Source organism: Arvicanthis niloticus, chromosome 5 (genome assembly GCF_011762505.2).
Source record: "Arvicanthis niloticus isolate mArvNil1 chromosome 5, mArvNil1.pat.X, whole genome shotgun sequence".
Taxonomy (NCBI): Eukaryota; Metazoa; Chordata; class Mammalia; order Rodentia; family Muridae; genus Arvicanthis; species Arvicanthis niloticus.
The window spans coordinates 52,028,625-52,045,830 of NC_047662.1; the positions used below are offsets into that span (position 1 = coordinate 52,028,625).

Here is a 17,206-nt window from a genome sequence, read left to right on the forward strand (position 1 = left end):
GAACTCTACTGTCACCCTCACAGTAGCTTCTGCCCATCAAGGAAGCAAAGATGATCAACTGTTTGAAATGACTTCCATCGCAGGTATTTTAAAAATGCAAAGTACTTGAAAACCCCTGGAGAGGAATTTGAGGAAAGCTCATAGTAGGCTAGCACACCTGGTAAAATTGGTCTCTGATGTAACTGCCTGGATGCATACAAGGTGCTAGACATCCTCACCTGGGCTTTCAATCCCCAGTCCTGAGCCCCAACTGAAGTCACAAACTTTAATTATCAGGTTTCTTCCTTCCCATCTGTCAGCAACGGGAAAGAGAGGTAGTGTTCTCTCGGCATCCTTGATGGCAGGAGCCCTTCTGAATCTCCAGTGAAAAGCAGTGGTCCCCTACAGTGCTGAACACTGCCAAGCCTATGAAAACCCTGACTGCTAAGGGTGAACATGGGGTTGAACATGTCACAGTGGCACACACCAGTCAGGCCTGGACTTGGGAACCTGAGGCAGGAGAATCACAAATTTGAGGCCATCTTGGTCTACACAGAGAGATTCTAGAAAGAAAGCAGAGTGGATGGTTTTCTAAATGCACGGACATGTATAGACAGAATTAAAGTTGACAGACATGGGTCTAACAGACTAGCTGCCTTTACATTATACAAAGTTATTAACAAAAGTTTAAAACTAAATTCCCTAAAGCACTTTATACAAATAAAGAAAAATACTAAAAATTATGATAATGCAAGAACAGTTCTCTGCTGGACAAGGAGACAGATGGAAGTCAGACACACTGCTCAGCCTTCGTTGGGCTTGATTTACTGTAAAGTGTCAAAAACAGTTTCCCTGCTCACAGTCTTTCTCTTTCCTCAAAATGTCACCTATCACTAACAAGTTAAACTCCCGGTGGCTCAGCCTTAACTAGACGGATTTTCTGTTCAGAAGCATCTGACTGGACCAGCGAGACAGCTCAATGAAAAGCCTACTGCCAAGGCTGACTTCTGTGTGGGTCCAGAACTGGTATGGTGAAAGGGGGAAACAAGACCCATGGCTGTCCTCTGACTTCCACATGTGTGCAAGGCACATGCACACACAGAGACACAAACTAAAAACTCAAAAGGATAGAGGAACAGTCGGAGGTTAAGACAGTTGCTGCTCTTGCCCACTCCCATGTCAGGTGCTCTCACCTGCCTGTTACCCCAACACCAGGGGATCTACTGCCCTCTTCTGGCCTTCACATGGACAAAACCATACTCAAACACACACGCATACATATCATTAAAAATATAAAATAATTTAAAAACAAATAAAAGTGTTAAAAAATACCATTACTACTTATCAGACTTAGCATAGGCCTCTCAGTCTCAGTGAAGACTGGTACAAATCAGAACTCTACTCTCCGTCTCTCCTGGGCTGTGCTACTTCAGTCTATCAAAGCCCTACTCCTTTCAGAGTCGTCTTTGGGGACGCTGTCCCCCTTTTTCACTTAGATCTGGTTCTCTTCTCAACTCCAACAGGACATGTGTATTTATCTGCTGTGTGCACACCAGGAACTACACTAGGGCTTCCCACAGATTAGCTATTATAAACATTACATCAAAGCCCCACAAAAGCAGCCATCTCTTCTCCCAAAAAGCAACCAAGTTTCTGAGAACTCAGTAAAAACCTGCTCAAGCAAAGAAACCAACTTTTAAAAAGAAACTTCTCACCGTCTCCCTCCCTGTGGTTTGCTGCTTACCTACGTCTTCTGACGGACCGCTCTCCAGTCTGTCCTCGGAAGAGGAAGGGAATGTGAGCTGAGGTACCGCAAGAGCTCACATCTAACGAGAACTTAGGGCCACAGTGCTTCACTGCCACACATCAGTCACAGGATACACATTCTCCCCTGCTCTTCTCTTCCCCGTGAGACCTCCCGGCAGACTGATTTGCTCTATGCCCGGTACAGAAGACGGTCCAGTGCTTCTCAAAGGACCCTGACATTTTTCTCTTTCCACAGGCACGTGGGAGCTTGCATAGTTCAACACATCCAAAGATTAACCCGTGCGTTGGACTTTTTCTCTTTTAACTATTCAGTTTTAGTTAACCACTTTCCAGTTATCTTTATAAATGTGTTCATCATATGAAACGCCTTAACCTATCTTTGCTTTACTTACTGATGCTGAATCAAGATACTATGGGGCAGACAGGGAGAAACTGAAGATATAAAAACAGAGCCATGGGGAAGCGGGGAGGGGGGGCGGCTTGGAGGAGGAGAAGTAATTAGCACTGACACATGTTTGAAAAAGCCATATGGAAACCTAGTATTTTATAAATTTCCTTCACACACACACACACACCCCTTCCCCTATCACTAAAGACGGAGCAGAAAGACTGTGAGAGAAGAAGCTAGGTCGGACTAGGGCAGAACAGTATCTTTTAGACATGGCGGAGTCACTGCACTCATGGTCTCACAACAGGTGTAGCTGCCGGCACAACACCTTCCAAGACCACAGCAGGCCCCACTCCAGCATGGAGGGCTCACACACCCTCACCCCTAGCTGAGGAGTTTAAGGCTGCTAGGTGAGGGTTGGTTTTGGTTGGTTTGTTTGTTTGTTTTTCAGAGCTATGATTCCTCATAGGCTGGCCATGCTCCAGTAGATACACGTCTGTGCATATACGGACTGCACAATGCTAACTGGACTCAGTGGATTATTTTAAAAACAATAATAATAAGAGTGGGATGGAGAGATGAGCAACCAAAGAGAGGGGGACCGGAAGTGATTGGTTTCAAAATATATTATGCACATGTATGAAATTCTCAAAGAAAAAAATAAAAATATCATGTTTTTAAAATTATACAGTCAGGTGTGGTGTCACACACCTTTAATCCCCGCACTTGGAAGGCAGAGGTAGGCAGATCTCTGTGAGTTTGAGGCCAGCCTGGTCTACACAGTGAGTTCCAGGGCTGCACAGAGAGACCCCATAACAAAAAACAAGCAAAAACAAAAGCAGGGAGCCAGCGGATAAGAGCCATAACAATCTTTTACTTACTGCACTACTGATTTGTTATTTGTATATGACTATGTGAGTGGGGCACACATGCCACAGAGCATGTGGAAGGCAGAGGAGAACTCAGTAAAATCGGGTTTCTCAATCACATAGAAACTGTTATCAATGGACTAGATCGGGCAGAAGAAAAAATATCAAAATAATATGGAAACACAAACGTTCTAGAACAAGCAAAGCAACCTTGGAAAAGGAAAATGAAGCTGGAAAACTGAACCTCCAGGTAGGTCTGCACTTGATGACAAACCTACATAAATGGCAGCGCTGAGACGCTGGCGTACAGACTGACGTGTGTACGGTAGGTGAAACTGAGCTGAGAGGGGCAGCGATGAGCCATCCTGATCAGCTGACGAGGATCTCAGAAAACTCAGACCTCAGACGTGCTGGCAGGGACATGTGAAATGACGCAGCCATCTGGAAGGCAGTTTTGTAATTCTTCAAAAAGTTAGTTATTCTCAGTCATTCCACTGCCCAGTATGACTCAGCACTAAAGTTTCCTCAGCTGGCCCTGACTCAGCCTTAAAGATGTGATGTTTCTCTCTCTTTCTCTCTTCTCTCTCTCTCCTCTCTCTCTCTCTCTCTCTCTCTCTCTCTCTCTCTCTCTCTCTCTCTCTCTCTCACACACACACACACACACACACACACATCTGTGCAAAAGCATCCACAGCAACACTATTCACAGAGACTCAACATTAACTGATGAAAAAAGCAAACAAAATGTCAAGTACAGCCACCCAATAAAATATTGTATAATCATAAAAAAGGACCTAGTGGCCGATCAAGGTGCCACTCACATGGAAGCCTAATGTTCAGCTGGCTGAGGAAGATCATAAGTTCAAAACTAACCTGAGCCAGATAGTTAGGGACAGCTAAAGTTAAATGAGACCTTATCTCAAAAGGGAAAATAACTGGGACTGAAGGAGTATCTTGGGAGAATATAAGGTATATGTTTACTATAGGTAACTCACTATGCAGACCAGGCTAGCCTTGAACTCCTGTCTCTACCTCCAGAACGTTGGATGTGCAGGTATATGCTACCATGCCCACATTTCCATACAGAATATTTGAGTCTCTAAGTACAGTTTATGATTGTATTCCCCGTCTTCAAGAGATTTTTTTTTCTTTTTCTTTTTCTTTTTTTGGTTTTTTGAGACAGGGTTTCTCTGTGTAGTCCTGGCTGTCCTGGAACTCACTCTGTAGACCAGGCTGGCCTTGAGCTCAGAAATCTGCCTCTGCCTCTGCCTCCCAAGTGCTGGGATTAAAGGCGTGCGCCACCACCGTCTGGCTACAAGAGACTCTTATCAGCACTGGTTACATGCCTTTCATATCCCATGACTATTCCAGACATAATAAAGTATTTCAGTCTCATGTAAGTTTACACAATACTTAAATCACAATACTTACTATATTTCATGTTGTTCCAAGCAGATATAAATTTAGTTTTTAACTTGTCAACTTCATCTGTTCCTGAAGCCTCCATATTCAAATTGTAAAGAAAAGGCCATCACTTGATTCCATTCTTTTAGAAAATCCAATGTACTGAAAGAAAAAGAATAGGCAAATAAGTAATCAACACATACTAGATGGCACCATACTGCTGAAGTTACTTAAATTATCAAATATAATTTAAACTGAAAACAAGCAAAGTAAGTTGAGGCTATAGCTCGGTTGCTTGAGTGCTTGCCTGGAACATACAAAATGTGGATTTAATTCCAAGCACCACATGAATACAGTGGTGCAGATCTGAAATCCCAACATTCTGGAGGGAAAGACATAAGGATCAGAAGTTCAAGTCTGTCCACAGTTGTGTAGTGAGGTTGAATCTGAGCTACAATGGCCTCAGAAATGAAGGAAGGAGGGAAGGGTTGGAGAGAGAATTTTTTTCATTTCACATTTTTTCTAGAATAGGATAGTCTATAAATATTTTAACTACATAAAGCATACAATATAAAATATGTAAAATAGAATTAACATAGAGCCAAACAATAATGTTCCCACTCACTTTGTGGGTGCCTGAAGAGCTCAGCTCAGCTTGCAAGGGCACCCAAGGCTTCCTGTAATTACAGAAGCTGCCTGGGAATCTTACTGAGATGTTGGCTGCCTTCGGTAACTTCCACTTCCACTGATTAGGTAGTCCTTGCTTCCCTGTAACTGTATCTAATTGTCTTGCTTTTGACATTGTTACATTTTCTATATTATCTTCCTGTCTCAATACTGAAGCATTTAAAAGGAAGAAGAATGACTTAAACTGACAACAGAAAGTGCTTCTGGTTTTAAGAATGTATGTAACCTGAAGGAAAGTTGAGACCGGTGATACAATCTGAGAGATGAGCAAATTACAACAGGAAATGTTTGTGTTTATTCACGATAGCTCACATTTCACTCTTCAAAGAAAGAATGAGGACATTGTGCTTTGGGGATCAGAAGTATCTACTGGAAAATACTGGCATTCATTCTTTATCGCCATCCTACTTCACGGTATGAATTAAAAGCTACTGACTACATACCACAGCCCTAAGGTAGAAGGAACATGCTAAAAGCAAATGTGTCACCAGAACAAGAAACATAAAACTGTGAGTGAAGTTAAAGGGTTAAAGGGGCGGGTACGCAGGCCCTGAAGACCAGGAGCAGCTGTGTCAAAAGAATCAGATTCTGTAGGATTTTAACTTTACAGCACAGCAGCCTGGAGGAGAGATTGCAAAAGGCTAAATTACAACTTCTCAAAAGGAAGAAAAAAAAATCAGTAATAATATAGTCAAATGGTGGAAGTCAATCACATACAAAATGCCAATAATATTTTACATGGACAACTCTACAAAGTAAAAGTTCTACCTTTGTAATTTACTTTTATTATTTAAATTGTGGACACCCAGATGACTTTTGTTTTTTTTTTTTAAATCATAATCCTTTTCTTTAGTTTCATATGGAATTACAGGTGTAAGGCAAAATGCTTAGCTGAGTCTCTTCTAAAATAACAAAATTAGTCAGATGTTCAGCAGGTAAAAGGCGTTTGCTACCAAGCCCAACAACCTGAATTTGACTCCCAGAATCCACATTGTGGATGATCAAAAATTAATTCTTAGAGTTTTCCTGTGACCTCTATACAGGTACTATACACACATAAGCAAGATAAATAAATAACCAAATTACTGGAAAAACAAGCTGCTGAGATGAAAACTTAATACATAAAATGCAGGTATAACAGCTGGTTTGGTATTAAACTCTGTACGACCAAAACCGCCCCAACTAAAGCAACTCAGAGTGAAGCCATGAGATGAGTGGCCTCACTCACCACATGCTCTATCGTGTTCTGCCATTTGCTACGGTCCAGATTAATAAGGTCTGAGACCTCTGAAAATAGTGATAATAAAGGGAATGCCAGAAAATGCTTGGAGAAATCTGGCCGGAGACCACGTGGTAGTGAGATAAAACTTCACAACGGGTGTCGCAGAGGACACCCATGCACCTGGTTGCTCTTGCAGAGGACCCAGGTGCATGCCCAGCACCCAAGCTCGCAAGCATCTCTAACTCCAAACCCAGGGGACCAGACCCTCTTCTGGCTCTGCCAGCGCGCATGGCGCTGCATACATGTGATGGAGGCAAAACACCCATAAGCATTAAAGTTTTTTCAAAACCTAAAAAGTGACAGCTGCTTTTCTATCAATAAACCCCTTACTTAAAAAGCACTGGGATTCAGGGTTTGTTTGTTTGTTTGTTTGTTTGTTTTTAAAGCAAGTAAGAAATCTTAGTGGTGGTGTAGAGTGAAAAATTATAAAGGCCATTTTATGAAATATGTGTAGATTTTTTGCCTTACAGAACTGAAAATAAGATTTCAGGCCTTCACATTCCAGGTGAAGGACACTTGCTGGATTACATTCCCCAAGCCTCACCCAAGGCAGGAAGGCATTCCTGACTACAGATAAAGATGTTATCACCTAGGTGGGGCCATAGCCCTATAGCCGGAAGGAAAAAGTGACTCTAGATCGTTTGGGCTAGATTCTCTGAAATGTTCCACTGTTCTTGGTTACCCCTCCCTTGGTCTTCCCAGTGCTATGTTCAAAATTTGTAAAACAACCAATCATGTGTAAGCGCGCGAAAATGCCTTCCTCCCCCCACCCCATGCTATAAAAGACCCTTTATCCCACCACACGTGGCCAAAAACCCTGCTCTTGGAGCTAAAGAGCATGTCGTTTTTGACCGCCGGCTCCTCCCCTAATAAACCTCTGCTGATTGCATCCAGGTATGGTTTCTTGTGATTTTTGGGTGGTCGCGATTCCGGAGGCTTGAGGAAGGGTCTCCCGAGTATGGGGGTCTTCAGTGGGCCAGTTTCAAAGGACACCCGCTGGAAGCTACAGTGTCAGACTGACACTGCTCCTACCAGCTCTGTAGGTTTGAGAGTCAAAGAGACCTGGCTTTAAGCAACTGCAGACACTTAAAGGGAAAATGAAGAAAATGGATGGTAACCCAATGCGGTGGGAACGGTCTTGAACCCTGAGGTCAGGATGCAGCACTGTTTGGGGTTTGGCCTGGGTTAGGTAGTGAGCTGCAGGCCAACCTGAAGGGTGTGAATAGCCACTCTAATAAGAAACCCAACTAAAAGCACAAGCATCAACGCACACGCGCGCACAAACACATGCATGCATGCACGCACCTGCCCGCACCTTGCCGACTTTGAAACCTGGTAAAATGAGTCCTCATTCAGTCATCTTTGAACCTAAAAACCAGAAACCTGGCAATCAAACTACAAAATCTTCAGCTTCAAACAAGCAAGTGAAAAAACCTCTGGAGATATGTGTACACATCCAGATCAGAGCCTAGGCTGGAACCATACATGGCACTTAATGGGAGATAATTCATTGTCAAAAAGGTGTGGCCGGCCTTGCCTGCTGGTATATACACTGCTTTACAAATCTGTGTACAACTGTAGGTGACAAAACTAGTATGCACTCTGCTTGATGGCATGAAGGCGTGATGGCACATGGGAAGCAGAGGCAGACAGATCTCTTGATCAAAATACAGTGAGGTCTAGGATAACCAGGACTACACAGAGGTACCCTGCCTCCAAAAAAAAAAAAAAAGGTAATAATGGATTGGAGAGAATTTGAGTTCCAAATTGAATCAAGAACAATGAAAGCTAAACTTTAAGTACATAAAAGTTGTGTTTGCGAAGTATCCTGCTGAGGACTTCCCAAGGTCTCCCTGGAAGAACCTGGGAAGGACGGAATACCAGGAGCTGATGTACAGCTAGTGTTGTGTACTTTAGGACCTTCACTGATTTCTCACTAACTGTTCTTAAAATTCTGTACTAGCTCTTTTTAAATCTTGCACTTGGGGCCATAACTTTTTCTTCCTAAAGTAGAAACATGATCAGAACATAAGAAAAAAATTATAGTTGAACACAGACCATTTTTTAAAGTGAAACTATAGAAGATATTTAAATGTGCTTCCTTCTCGATATGCTCCGGTTAAGACCAAATGAATAATTTGCTTTCATATGCAAATAAATAGTGCTAATCTCTAAACAGACACAGCCCTGTTACTTAACCTCTGTTGGGAAGGAAAGAAAGGAACTTGTCCTAAGTACTACCATTTTGCTTTCCGGTTCCATCGAATCACAGTGGGAAACTAAGTCCAAAGTCCCAGGCCCTAGGGGAGCTGGGGACTTCTCAATAGCTGAACAGCTTCTGCTGTAAGGAGACAGTTGTCTGAGTCCAGCCATCTCAAGGACAACTTCTGCATCTGGCTGACAGGGTCAAACTAAGTTCATGTTTCGGATCTAAGTGGACCCCGTGACACCTCAAAGCTCTGCTATGGCAATTGAGGCAGTCTTTGATGTGCTGAGGATACCTTACTATACAGGTCAGCCCCTATCTGATATGAGGATTGAGATTAGTTTTCTTTCTTTTTATATACCAAAATATGCACATATTTAATAGCCATAATATGAATGATTTGAAAATAGGCATAACTTTATAAGACCAAAACCAAGGTGTCACCTCCAGAAATATTCTCCTAACCCTCTTCTGAAGTAAGAAAACTTAAGAGCTACTCTTTCATTTTCCTAAACATTTTATTATGATTATTTTTCTTAAAAAATAGTCCAGTCAGGAGTTGGAAACATAACTCAAGCACTTAAGAGCACTGTCTGCTCTTATGGAGCAGCTCCCAGCACCCACAGCTGGCTCACAACCATCTGTAACTCCCCTTCCAGGGGATCCAGCACCATCTCCTGGCTTCCACATGCTGCTTTCCATGCAAGCAGGCAAAACTAAAGAAAATTACTGAGATCTCTTTTGTTAATTCACTAATGTAGTTTCACCTTAAGATAAGGGTGAGCGAGCCCAGTGAGATAGCTGAGTGAGTACAAATGCTTGCTGGGCAAACCTTCGGACCTAAACTTGACCTCCAGGTCCCAAGGCCAAGTCCCCAAAGTGGTCTTCTGTGAAGGCACACACACCTGCAGTCTCAGCACACAAATCATACACTGTGCACACACACACACATGCACACACACACACTTTTTTCAGAAAAGCATTGAATATTTGTCTTACTGTAAGGTTCTGAACTCTCTCACCATCCCCATTTCCCTTCCCAGCAAGTTCCCTAGGTTTTGGTTGCTTCAATAGAGGCCCACAATGGAAGCCAGGCCAGCCTGGAACTTAACCACCTTCCTTCTGAGTACTGGGAGGACAGGTGTGTGCCACCCTGACTGGACAAGTTTTTACATTTTTTAAAACCAGTTTGTGCAAGCTTCATGCACCTGAAGGGCTAGCCTTTCTGAAGGCTGAAGCAGAAGGGTCACCTGAGTTAGCAGTTTAAGGCCAGCCTGGGCTACTTAAAACATTGATTTAAAGAAGGGGGAAATCATTTCATTAGCCTAGAAAGCCTAGGTGTATTTCCGGTGTATTTCATCCCCTCTAGTGTGTAATGCCTGGCCTGACTGGCCGTGCTTCAGATTGATTTTTATTCTATATAGTTGATGTTACAAACTCAGCCTGGAAAAGCATCAAAATAACAACAACCTCACAACTGCTGGATGGCTACAAAACACAGCTCAGTCACAGTGTGCATGCACATATGCCTGGGCGCCTTCCCAGACAGGTATTCTGCAGCAAAACGAAATGCAAAAGTTGCTTCAGAAATCTTAAATTGTATTTAGTAATATTGTAGGGGAGGAAAGGGAGGAGAGGAAGAGAGGATGAGGAGAGCAGGAAAGGTGAGGGGACCCATTCATGCCACAGAACGTGTGTGCAGGGTCACGGCAGTCAGTTCCACTATGGGTTCTGGGGATCAGACTCAGATCAGGCTGGCACGGCAAGCCACTTCACCCACCGGCCCACCTCACCTGCCCTCATTTTGAATTTTTTACGTGCCTTTTTGTTGCAGCATTAAATAAAATGAATAGTAAAGTCTGCCCCAAGTTTTTCATTCATTAGCACCATTTCTGCACATGTATTTTAAAGATATTTTTATTATTTTTTAATTATTATACATGTGTTGGGAGAGTATGCACACACATGAGTGCAGAAGCCTGTGGAGACCAGAGGCAACAGATCTTCCTGGAGCTGTAGTTCCAGGCGATTGCGAGGTAGCCAGTGTGGGTGGTGGGGACAGAACTTGAGTCCTCTGCAAAACCAGTATATGCTCTTATCTCTTAAGCCATCTCTTCATGCTCATGCCTTACATGTGCATATTTTTAATAATAAGTAGCAATCCCTTCTCAGCTATCACCACTGCTTCCTAATCTCTGTCTTCATCTCAGGTTTTTACTTAAAGAGATACTCACATTGCACCCACTTCTGCTCCTTCCCGCACCTGCCAATCAGCTGTTTTTACACTCTAAGCTTAAACTCTAGAAAATGTAAATCCTCCTTAAATGACACCTAAGAGTCTGGCATGCTTAGCACAAAAGAGGCAGGGTGTTGATAGATACAGCAGCTGTCTCCTCTTAGAGATAATGGACAAGCAGAAGGCACTAAAACAAAAAAAAAATTTTTTTTAATTTTAAAAAGAAAAAAAAAATCCAAACACAAGACAGGGAGGACTTGTATCCTCAGAACAAGCTTAGAAAACAATGAAAGACCAATAGCAAAAGAAATAGTATAATAGTTTTGCACCAAGAATGCGTCTAGTAAATACTTTGAAGGTTCCTCATATCTTCCACGTAAAAACATTTTGTTGATACACAGTTCTTTCATAATGATGACCTAAATGAAATGCAATACTCAAACATCATCTTAAATCCAAATGGTAGAGAGGAATCCAAGTCCGGAGCAGAAGCACATTTCCCACACCTGTCTTGTGGCTCAGGTGACACCTGTGCTGCACTGTTCACACACACCTGTCTTGTGGCTCAGGTGACACCTGAGCTGCATTGTCCACACACACCTGTCTTGTGGCTCAGGTGACACCTGCGCTGCACTGTCCACACACACCTGTCTTGTGGCTCAGGTGACACCTGTGCTGCACTGTCCACACACACACCTGTCTTGTGGCTCAGGTGCACACCTGAGCTGCACTGTTTACATCATGCTCACAGGCTGTCTTACGTCATCATTATAACCACCCTGTGTGGGACACACAGGCTGAAATGAACCTAACGGTTTACCTAAAAGTTGTCAGAAGAATATTAATGAGAAAGCTGAAGAGATGGCTCAGTGGTTAAGAGCACTTGCTGCTCTTGCAGAGGACCTGGGTTCAGCTCCCAGCACCCACACTGGACAGCTGCAAGCCATCTGTAACTCAAGTACCTGGGAGTCTGCCACCCTCTTCTGGCCTCTATAGCCATGTGCATGTGGTACACATACAGACAAGCACACACACACATACACATAAAAAACAAATAAATACTTTTAAGAGAATTCTTAAGGGCTGGAGAGATGCCTCATCAGTTAAGAACACCTGCTGCTCTTCCAGACAACCTGGGTTGGATTCCTAGCGCCTACATGGCAGCTGACAACCATCTGTAACTCAAGGACCAGGGATCCAGTGCTCTCTTTTTGCTTTTGAGGGTACCAGGTACACACATGGTAAACATACATACATATAGGCAAATACTCATATACGTAAAATGAAAATAATATAAATCCCTCCAAAAAATAAGTAGTAGTCTTTCCTTTAAAACATTAAAAAGACACCCAAGGCTACACAGAGAAACCTTACCTCAAAAAAAAGTTATTAATATCTGGGCTATCTGAAGATAACTTTATTGTCTTGATTTTATCTCCAATATCTACTTAGTATTTGCTACATTTTTATTAATAAATTTTATGTCAGGATCGCAGTAATTTCTGATCAACTCAAGTCAACTACAAACACTTCAAGATTTTATACTTAAAAATGCAGCTTGCCAAGCTGTTAAATATTCAGTTTATACATAAAAATCAACATTGTAAGAGCTGAAGTTTATACAAATCTCCAGACTCAAAAGGAACTTACAGAATGTCTAATAACTAGACAGCCAGCCCTAAAAGCATGAGTAGCTCTCAATCACTGGTCCTTGTGTGATACACTCCTGTCCATCAGTGATTTCTCTTAACCAATGATGCCTGGTAGAAAAGAGTAGCAAAAGAAAATGTTAAAGTATAAAAGGCTTTAAGTAGATCCTGTTCAAACTGCAAAACCCCCAATCTGCCTTCTTGTTCACACTTGTTCACCCATCACAAACCATTACTCTGATCAAGAACCCAGCATTAGCCCACAGAAATGAGCCCTCCTTTGCAACACCCTTCCCAGCACACTCCCTTCACCTCTGACTGAACATTTCTAGATCAAGGTACTTCATGAGTGCTGTACAAAACCCAAAATACAGTTATAACCGTAAAGGCTCAATACTGTTTTAAATTGTTCGTTGTCCTTGTGAACTGTTTTAGAGAATTCATGTTAACTTCAGGATATTTGCTCATGTTTAACAACTACATTTCCTTGAAAGATGGTATATGGTGGGTTAGGGAAATGACATCATTCATAAATTGTTTGCCTGGCAAGTATGAGAACCTAAATTCAATCTCCAGAAACCATGTAATATGGAACCAGAATTCTACCCTATGATTTCCAATAAGTGGCCATGCTTCCATTTTTAGAAACTAATTCTTCTTTCAATTTGAAATCCCACCTTGTGTGTGTGTGTGTGTGTGTGTGTGTGTGTATGCGTGCACACGCTTTTTGGGTTGGTTTCTGTTTTGTTGTTTTTTTGGTAGTGGTGATGGTGAGTTTTTTGTTTTTTTTGGTTTTGGGGTTTGGTTTTTTTTTTTTGGTTTTTTTGGTTTTGTTTCGTTTTTGTTTTGTTTTGTTTTTTTGGGTTTTGGGGGGGGTTGTTTGTTTGTTTTCCTGGCTATCCTGGAAACTTGTTATGTAGTCCAGGCTGGCCTCTAACTCACAAAAATCCCCACCTGCCTCTGTCCCCACACCCAGCCTCCAGCTGATATTTTAAAACACCCTACCTAATCCCATCCAATCTTCTCTTTTCCACATGGATGAGCCCCAGTTCCTTTAATGGATCAGAAGGCTGTAGATAATGAAGGCTTGACCACAGTGCTGATGAAGGGTTAGAAACAAGATGCAACCAGAAAGCTCAAACAGTGGAACTGATGATACATGGATAATGGGTCACAATGGTACACACATAGACAGAGTCCTAAATAACACAAAGATCTGACATCTGACATATAGGAGGACAATGGTCACACTAACAGAAACAAGAAACCAAATGGAAAAGGTTAAGTTTCAAACAAGATAGGGGCTGGGGACATGGCTCAATGGTTAAGAGTACTGGCTGCTCTTGCAGAGGACCCAGGAGCCACATGGCAGCTCACCACCATCTATAACTCTAATCCCAGGAATCCATACCATAGTCTAGCCTCCGAAGGCACCAAACATGCATGTAATGCATAGATTAACATGAAAGCAAAACACTTGTTCAGAGAGAGATAGATAGACAGATAGATAGATATGGATGGATGATAGATAAATTTTGATATGAAATAAGACACTGAGTTTGAAATTTGTAAGAAATATGGATAAACTCTTTCCCAAGTCATCTTTCTTTTTTTTAAAGATTTATTTATTTTATGTATGAGCACACTATAGCTGTCTTCAGACACACCAGAAGAGGGCATCTGATCCCATTACAGATGGTTGTGAGCCACCATGTGGTTTCTGGATGTGGGGAGCCTACAGAAGACGGCTATCATCCTTGCAGCCATCTTGAGCCATATACCCTGACAAGGGACTTGATTACATCAGCCTACAACAGCTGAGCATACTCTGATAACATCTTGCTTTAGATACCCAGGATCTTCCCTTGGGTGTGTGAGACTTAATGGAGTGATTTAGATTAAGGGCGTGACTTAGAGATCAGATTTAGAGACAAGCCCTAAGGGCATGACTTAGAGGCGTGGTTTAGAAGTGAGACATATAAAAGTCCAGAGGCAGACAGAAGAGTTCAGTACAATTTGGAACTAGGAATTAGGTTAGAGAGTACAACTTGCAATACAACTTGGAACTAGGAATTAGGTTAGCAGTACAACTTGGAGTGGGAATTAGGCACTTGAGTCTTGGCACTTGGAGGAAGAGCTTGGAATTAGACATTAGGCACTTAGCACTTAGAAGAAGTAACTTGGAACTTGGAGGCACTAGGGACTAGGAACTCAAGACTTGGGACTTGGACTAGGAAGAGAGACTGAAGAATTAACGGGATTGAATCACACTCTATCTGGTCTCCAATCTTCCAGTCCGTCCTCACTCTCTCTCTTGCTGAACCCCGACCCGCAGACCTGAGTAGCTTGGGGCAGAGCAGGCTCTAACAATTTAGCCCCCAAGGCTTTGGCAGTGCAGGTCCAACACTGACAGAGCGGCCTGTGACATTTTGGCCCCCAATGTGGGGCAGCTCGGGCCGCAACACTGGGAATTGAACTCAGGACCTCTGGAAGAACAGTCAGTGTTCTTATCCTCTGAGCCCAAGCCCCCAAGTCATCATTCATTGGTCACTTTTACCAAGAAAAACTTCACAGGTGTTGAGGGCAGTAACTATATACCATTTAAACATAAAATATCTCACTCATTCAACAAATAATTTGAGAAGCAAAGCACTAAGGGACTAATTCAAGCCTGGAAACTCAGTTCCTGCCTTCATCTACTTTATATGCTAAAAGGCACACCACTGAATGGTCATGTATCACACAGGGATACAAAGTATGACGGGGCAGAAATATTTCCCCTTCCCAGTGAGAGCATCACACACAAACAGTATCAGAAGGCAAACACAGTTATAACTGTTCAGATACAAAGACCAAAGACATACAAATGCATCTTTCTATTCTGAACATAATGCAGGAAAACACTACACATAACACTCAGGAATGCATTAGTATTCTCAACAATTGCATCCATTGTTAAAGAGTGATGCCTGAATTGTGTCATCTCTCCAAAGAAGAACATTGTTTCAATTGCTTTGCCTTATAGATAGAAACTGTTGGGGTTTTTAATGATTCTTAAATTTAAATAATATTGCAGTAATTGTGAAATATACCCACAAGTTTGAATCCTTACAGAGGTAAAAACAACTATAAACTACATGTTCTTCAGTGGATATAACTGCTCCTGGATTCTCTATAACTGCACACTATGATAAAGTTTACATTATAACGTCTACTTTAGTAGTTTTTATAGATGACTGATTTTATACTCTATTAAAAAGTAGTTTACTAGATACCTATTTTAAATAGAGAATAAAACTTCGAATACAACACCTTTAGTAGAACATAGTCTAGGGTCATAAAATGGCAAAGTAACCTTTATTTTCTAGATGTGTTGTTGGGCACAATGATGAGCTAGTAATCTTAAAACATTATGTGTGTGTTACAGAATAGAATGGATAAGCAGATATGTTGATATGGTTGAGAAGCCCAATTCTCCCTATAGTAAAATAATAATAACATATATATAGTAAATAATAACACACACATACTACAGATACACATACACACACACACACACACACACACACACACATATATATATATATATATATATATATAGAGAGAGAGAGAGAGAGAGAGAGAGAGGTGAACTGGGAAAGTAAAGAGAACTCTTCTATGCTGAACTTGAAGATATTCTATGAACTCATGGACAGATAGATGTACAGAACTATCTGTAACTCTAGGTGGCTGTGTAGGACCTATTTAAAAGGCTTAGAAACAAAAATACCAGTAGCATAGTCAACACCCAGATCTTGGTTTCAAAGTATCAACTCACAGTAAATAGTCCAAGATTTTATGGTTAAATAGCTGATTCCAGATCTCCAGCAGAAACTGGACCAGATGAGCACAGAACATCTCACAGTGCAAAAGTGTACAAAAATGCCCAACAACGGATGAGAACATATCCAAAGGAAATGGGAACAAGCTTGTAGGCTGGCACTGACCGAATCTGAAGTAATTTATCATCAAAACAAACAAAACAAAAGGATGTGGGGCTAGAGAGATGGCTCAGTGGTTAAGAACACTGACTGCTCTTCCAGAGAACCCAGGTTCCCAGCATACACGTTGTGGCTCTCAACCATCTGTTACTCCAGTGTCAGGAGTTACACCTGACACTGGGCCTGACACCCTGTTCTGGCCTCAGAGGACACTATATACACATGGTGCACAGACATACATGCAAATAAAGCACTCATTTAAAAACAAATCTAAAAAACAAAAACAGAATGACAGTAACAGATCATAATGCACTGCAAAAATTGTTTCGAGAATTCTTAAATCATGGAGGGAAGTCTGAAGACGGTGGGAACTAAACCTGGAGGAAGCGTGAACACCGAGCACTGGCTTGCTTCTCTACACACCACACAATACCTGCCCAACAGCAGCACTGTCCAGTGGGATGGGCCCTCCACATCAATCATCAGTCAAGGAGACCCCCTACACATGCCCATAGATCAGTCTGCTGGGTTCCCTCTTCCCAGGTGACAAAAAAACTAACCAGGACACCCAGAACCTAACTGATAGGAGGTGATCAGACTTATCAATTCTGTGAGGTACTCTGCAAAAATAATTGGTTTGTACTAAAAAAAAAAAAAAAAAAAAAAAAAAAAAAAAAATCAATTGCCTTTAAAGATGAGGACAGAAGGGAAAGAGCAGGAGAGGGGGAGATGTTCTCTGTAAAAGAGAGAGGGTGGGGA

At 41.9% G+C, this 17,206-nt stretch overlaps 1 protein-coding gene across 3 annotated transcripts in view; it reads right to left on the bottom strand.

Moving 5' to 3' along the window:
- The window catches only part of Atg4c (autophagy related 4C cysteine peptidase), a 64,354-nt gene that overhangs the window by 40,550 nt on the left and 6,598 nt on the right, over positions 1 to 17,206 (bottom strand). For all 3 annotated transcript variants that reach the window (XM_034503572.2, XM_076934625.1, XM_076934626.1), the window contains exon 2: positions 4,435 to 4,569. In XM_034503572.2, coding sequence (XP_034359463.1) covers positions 4,435 to 4,510 — 76 coding nt within the window. In that variant the 5' untranslated portion in view covers positions 4,511 to 4,569. The remainder of the gene's footprint in view (positions 1 to 4,434; positions 4,570 to 17,206) is intronic.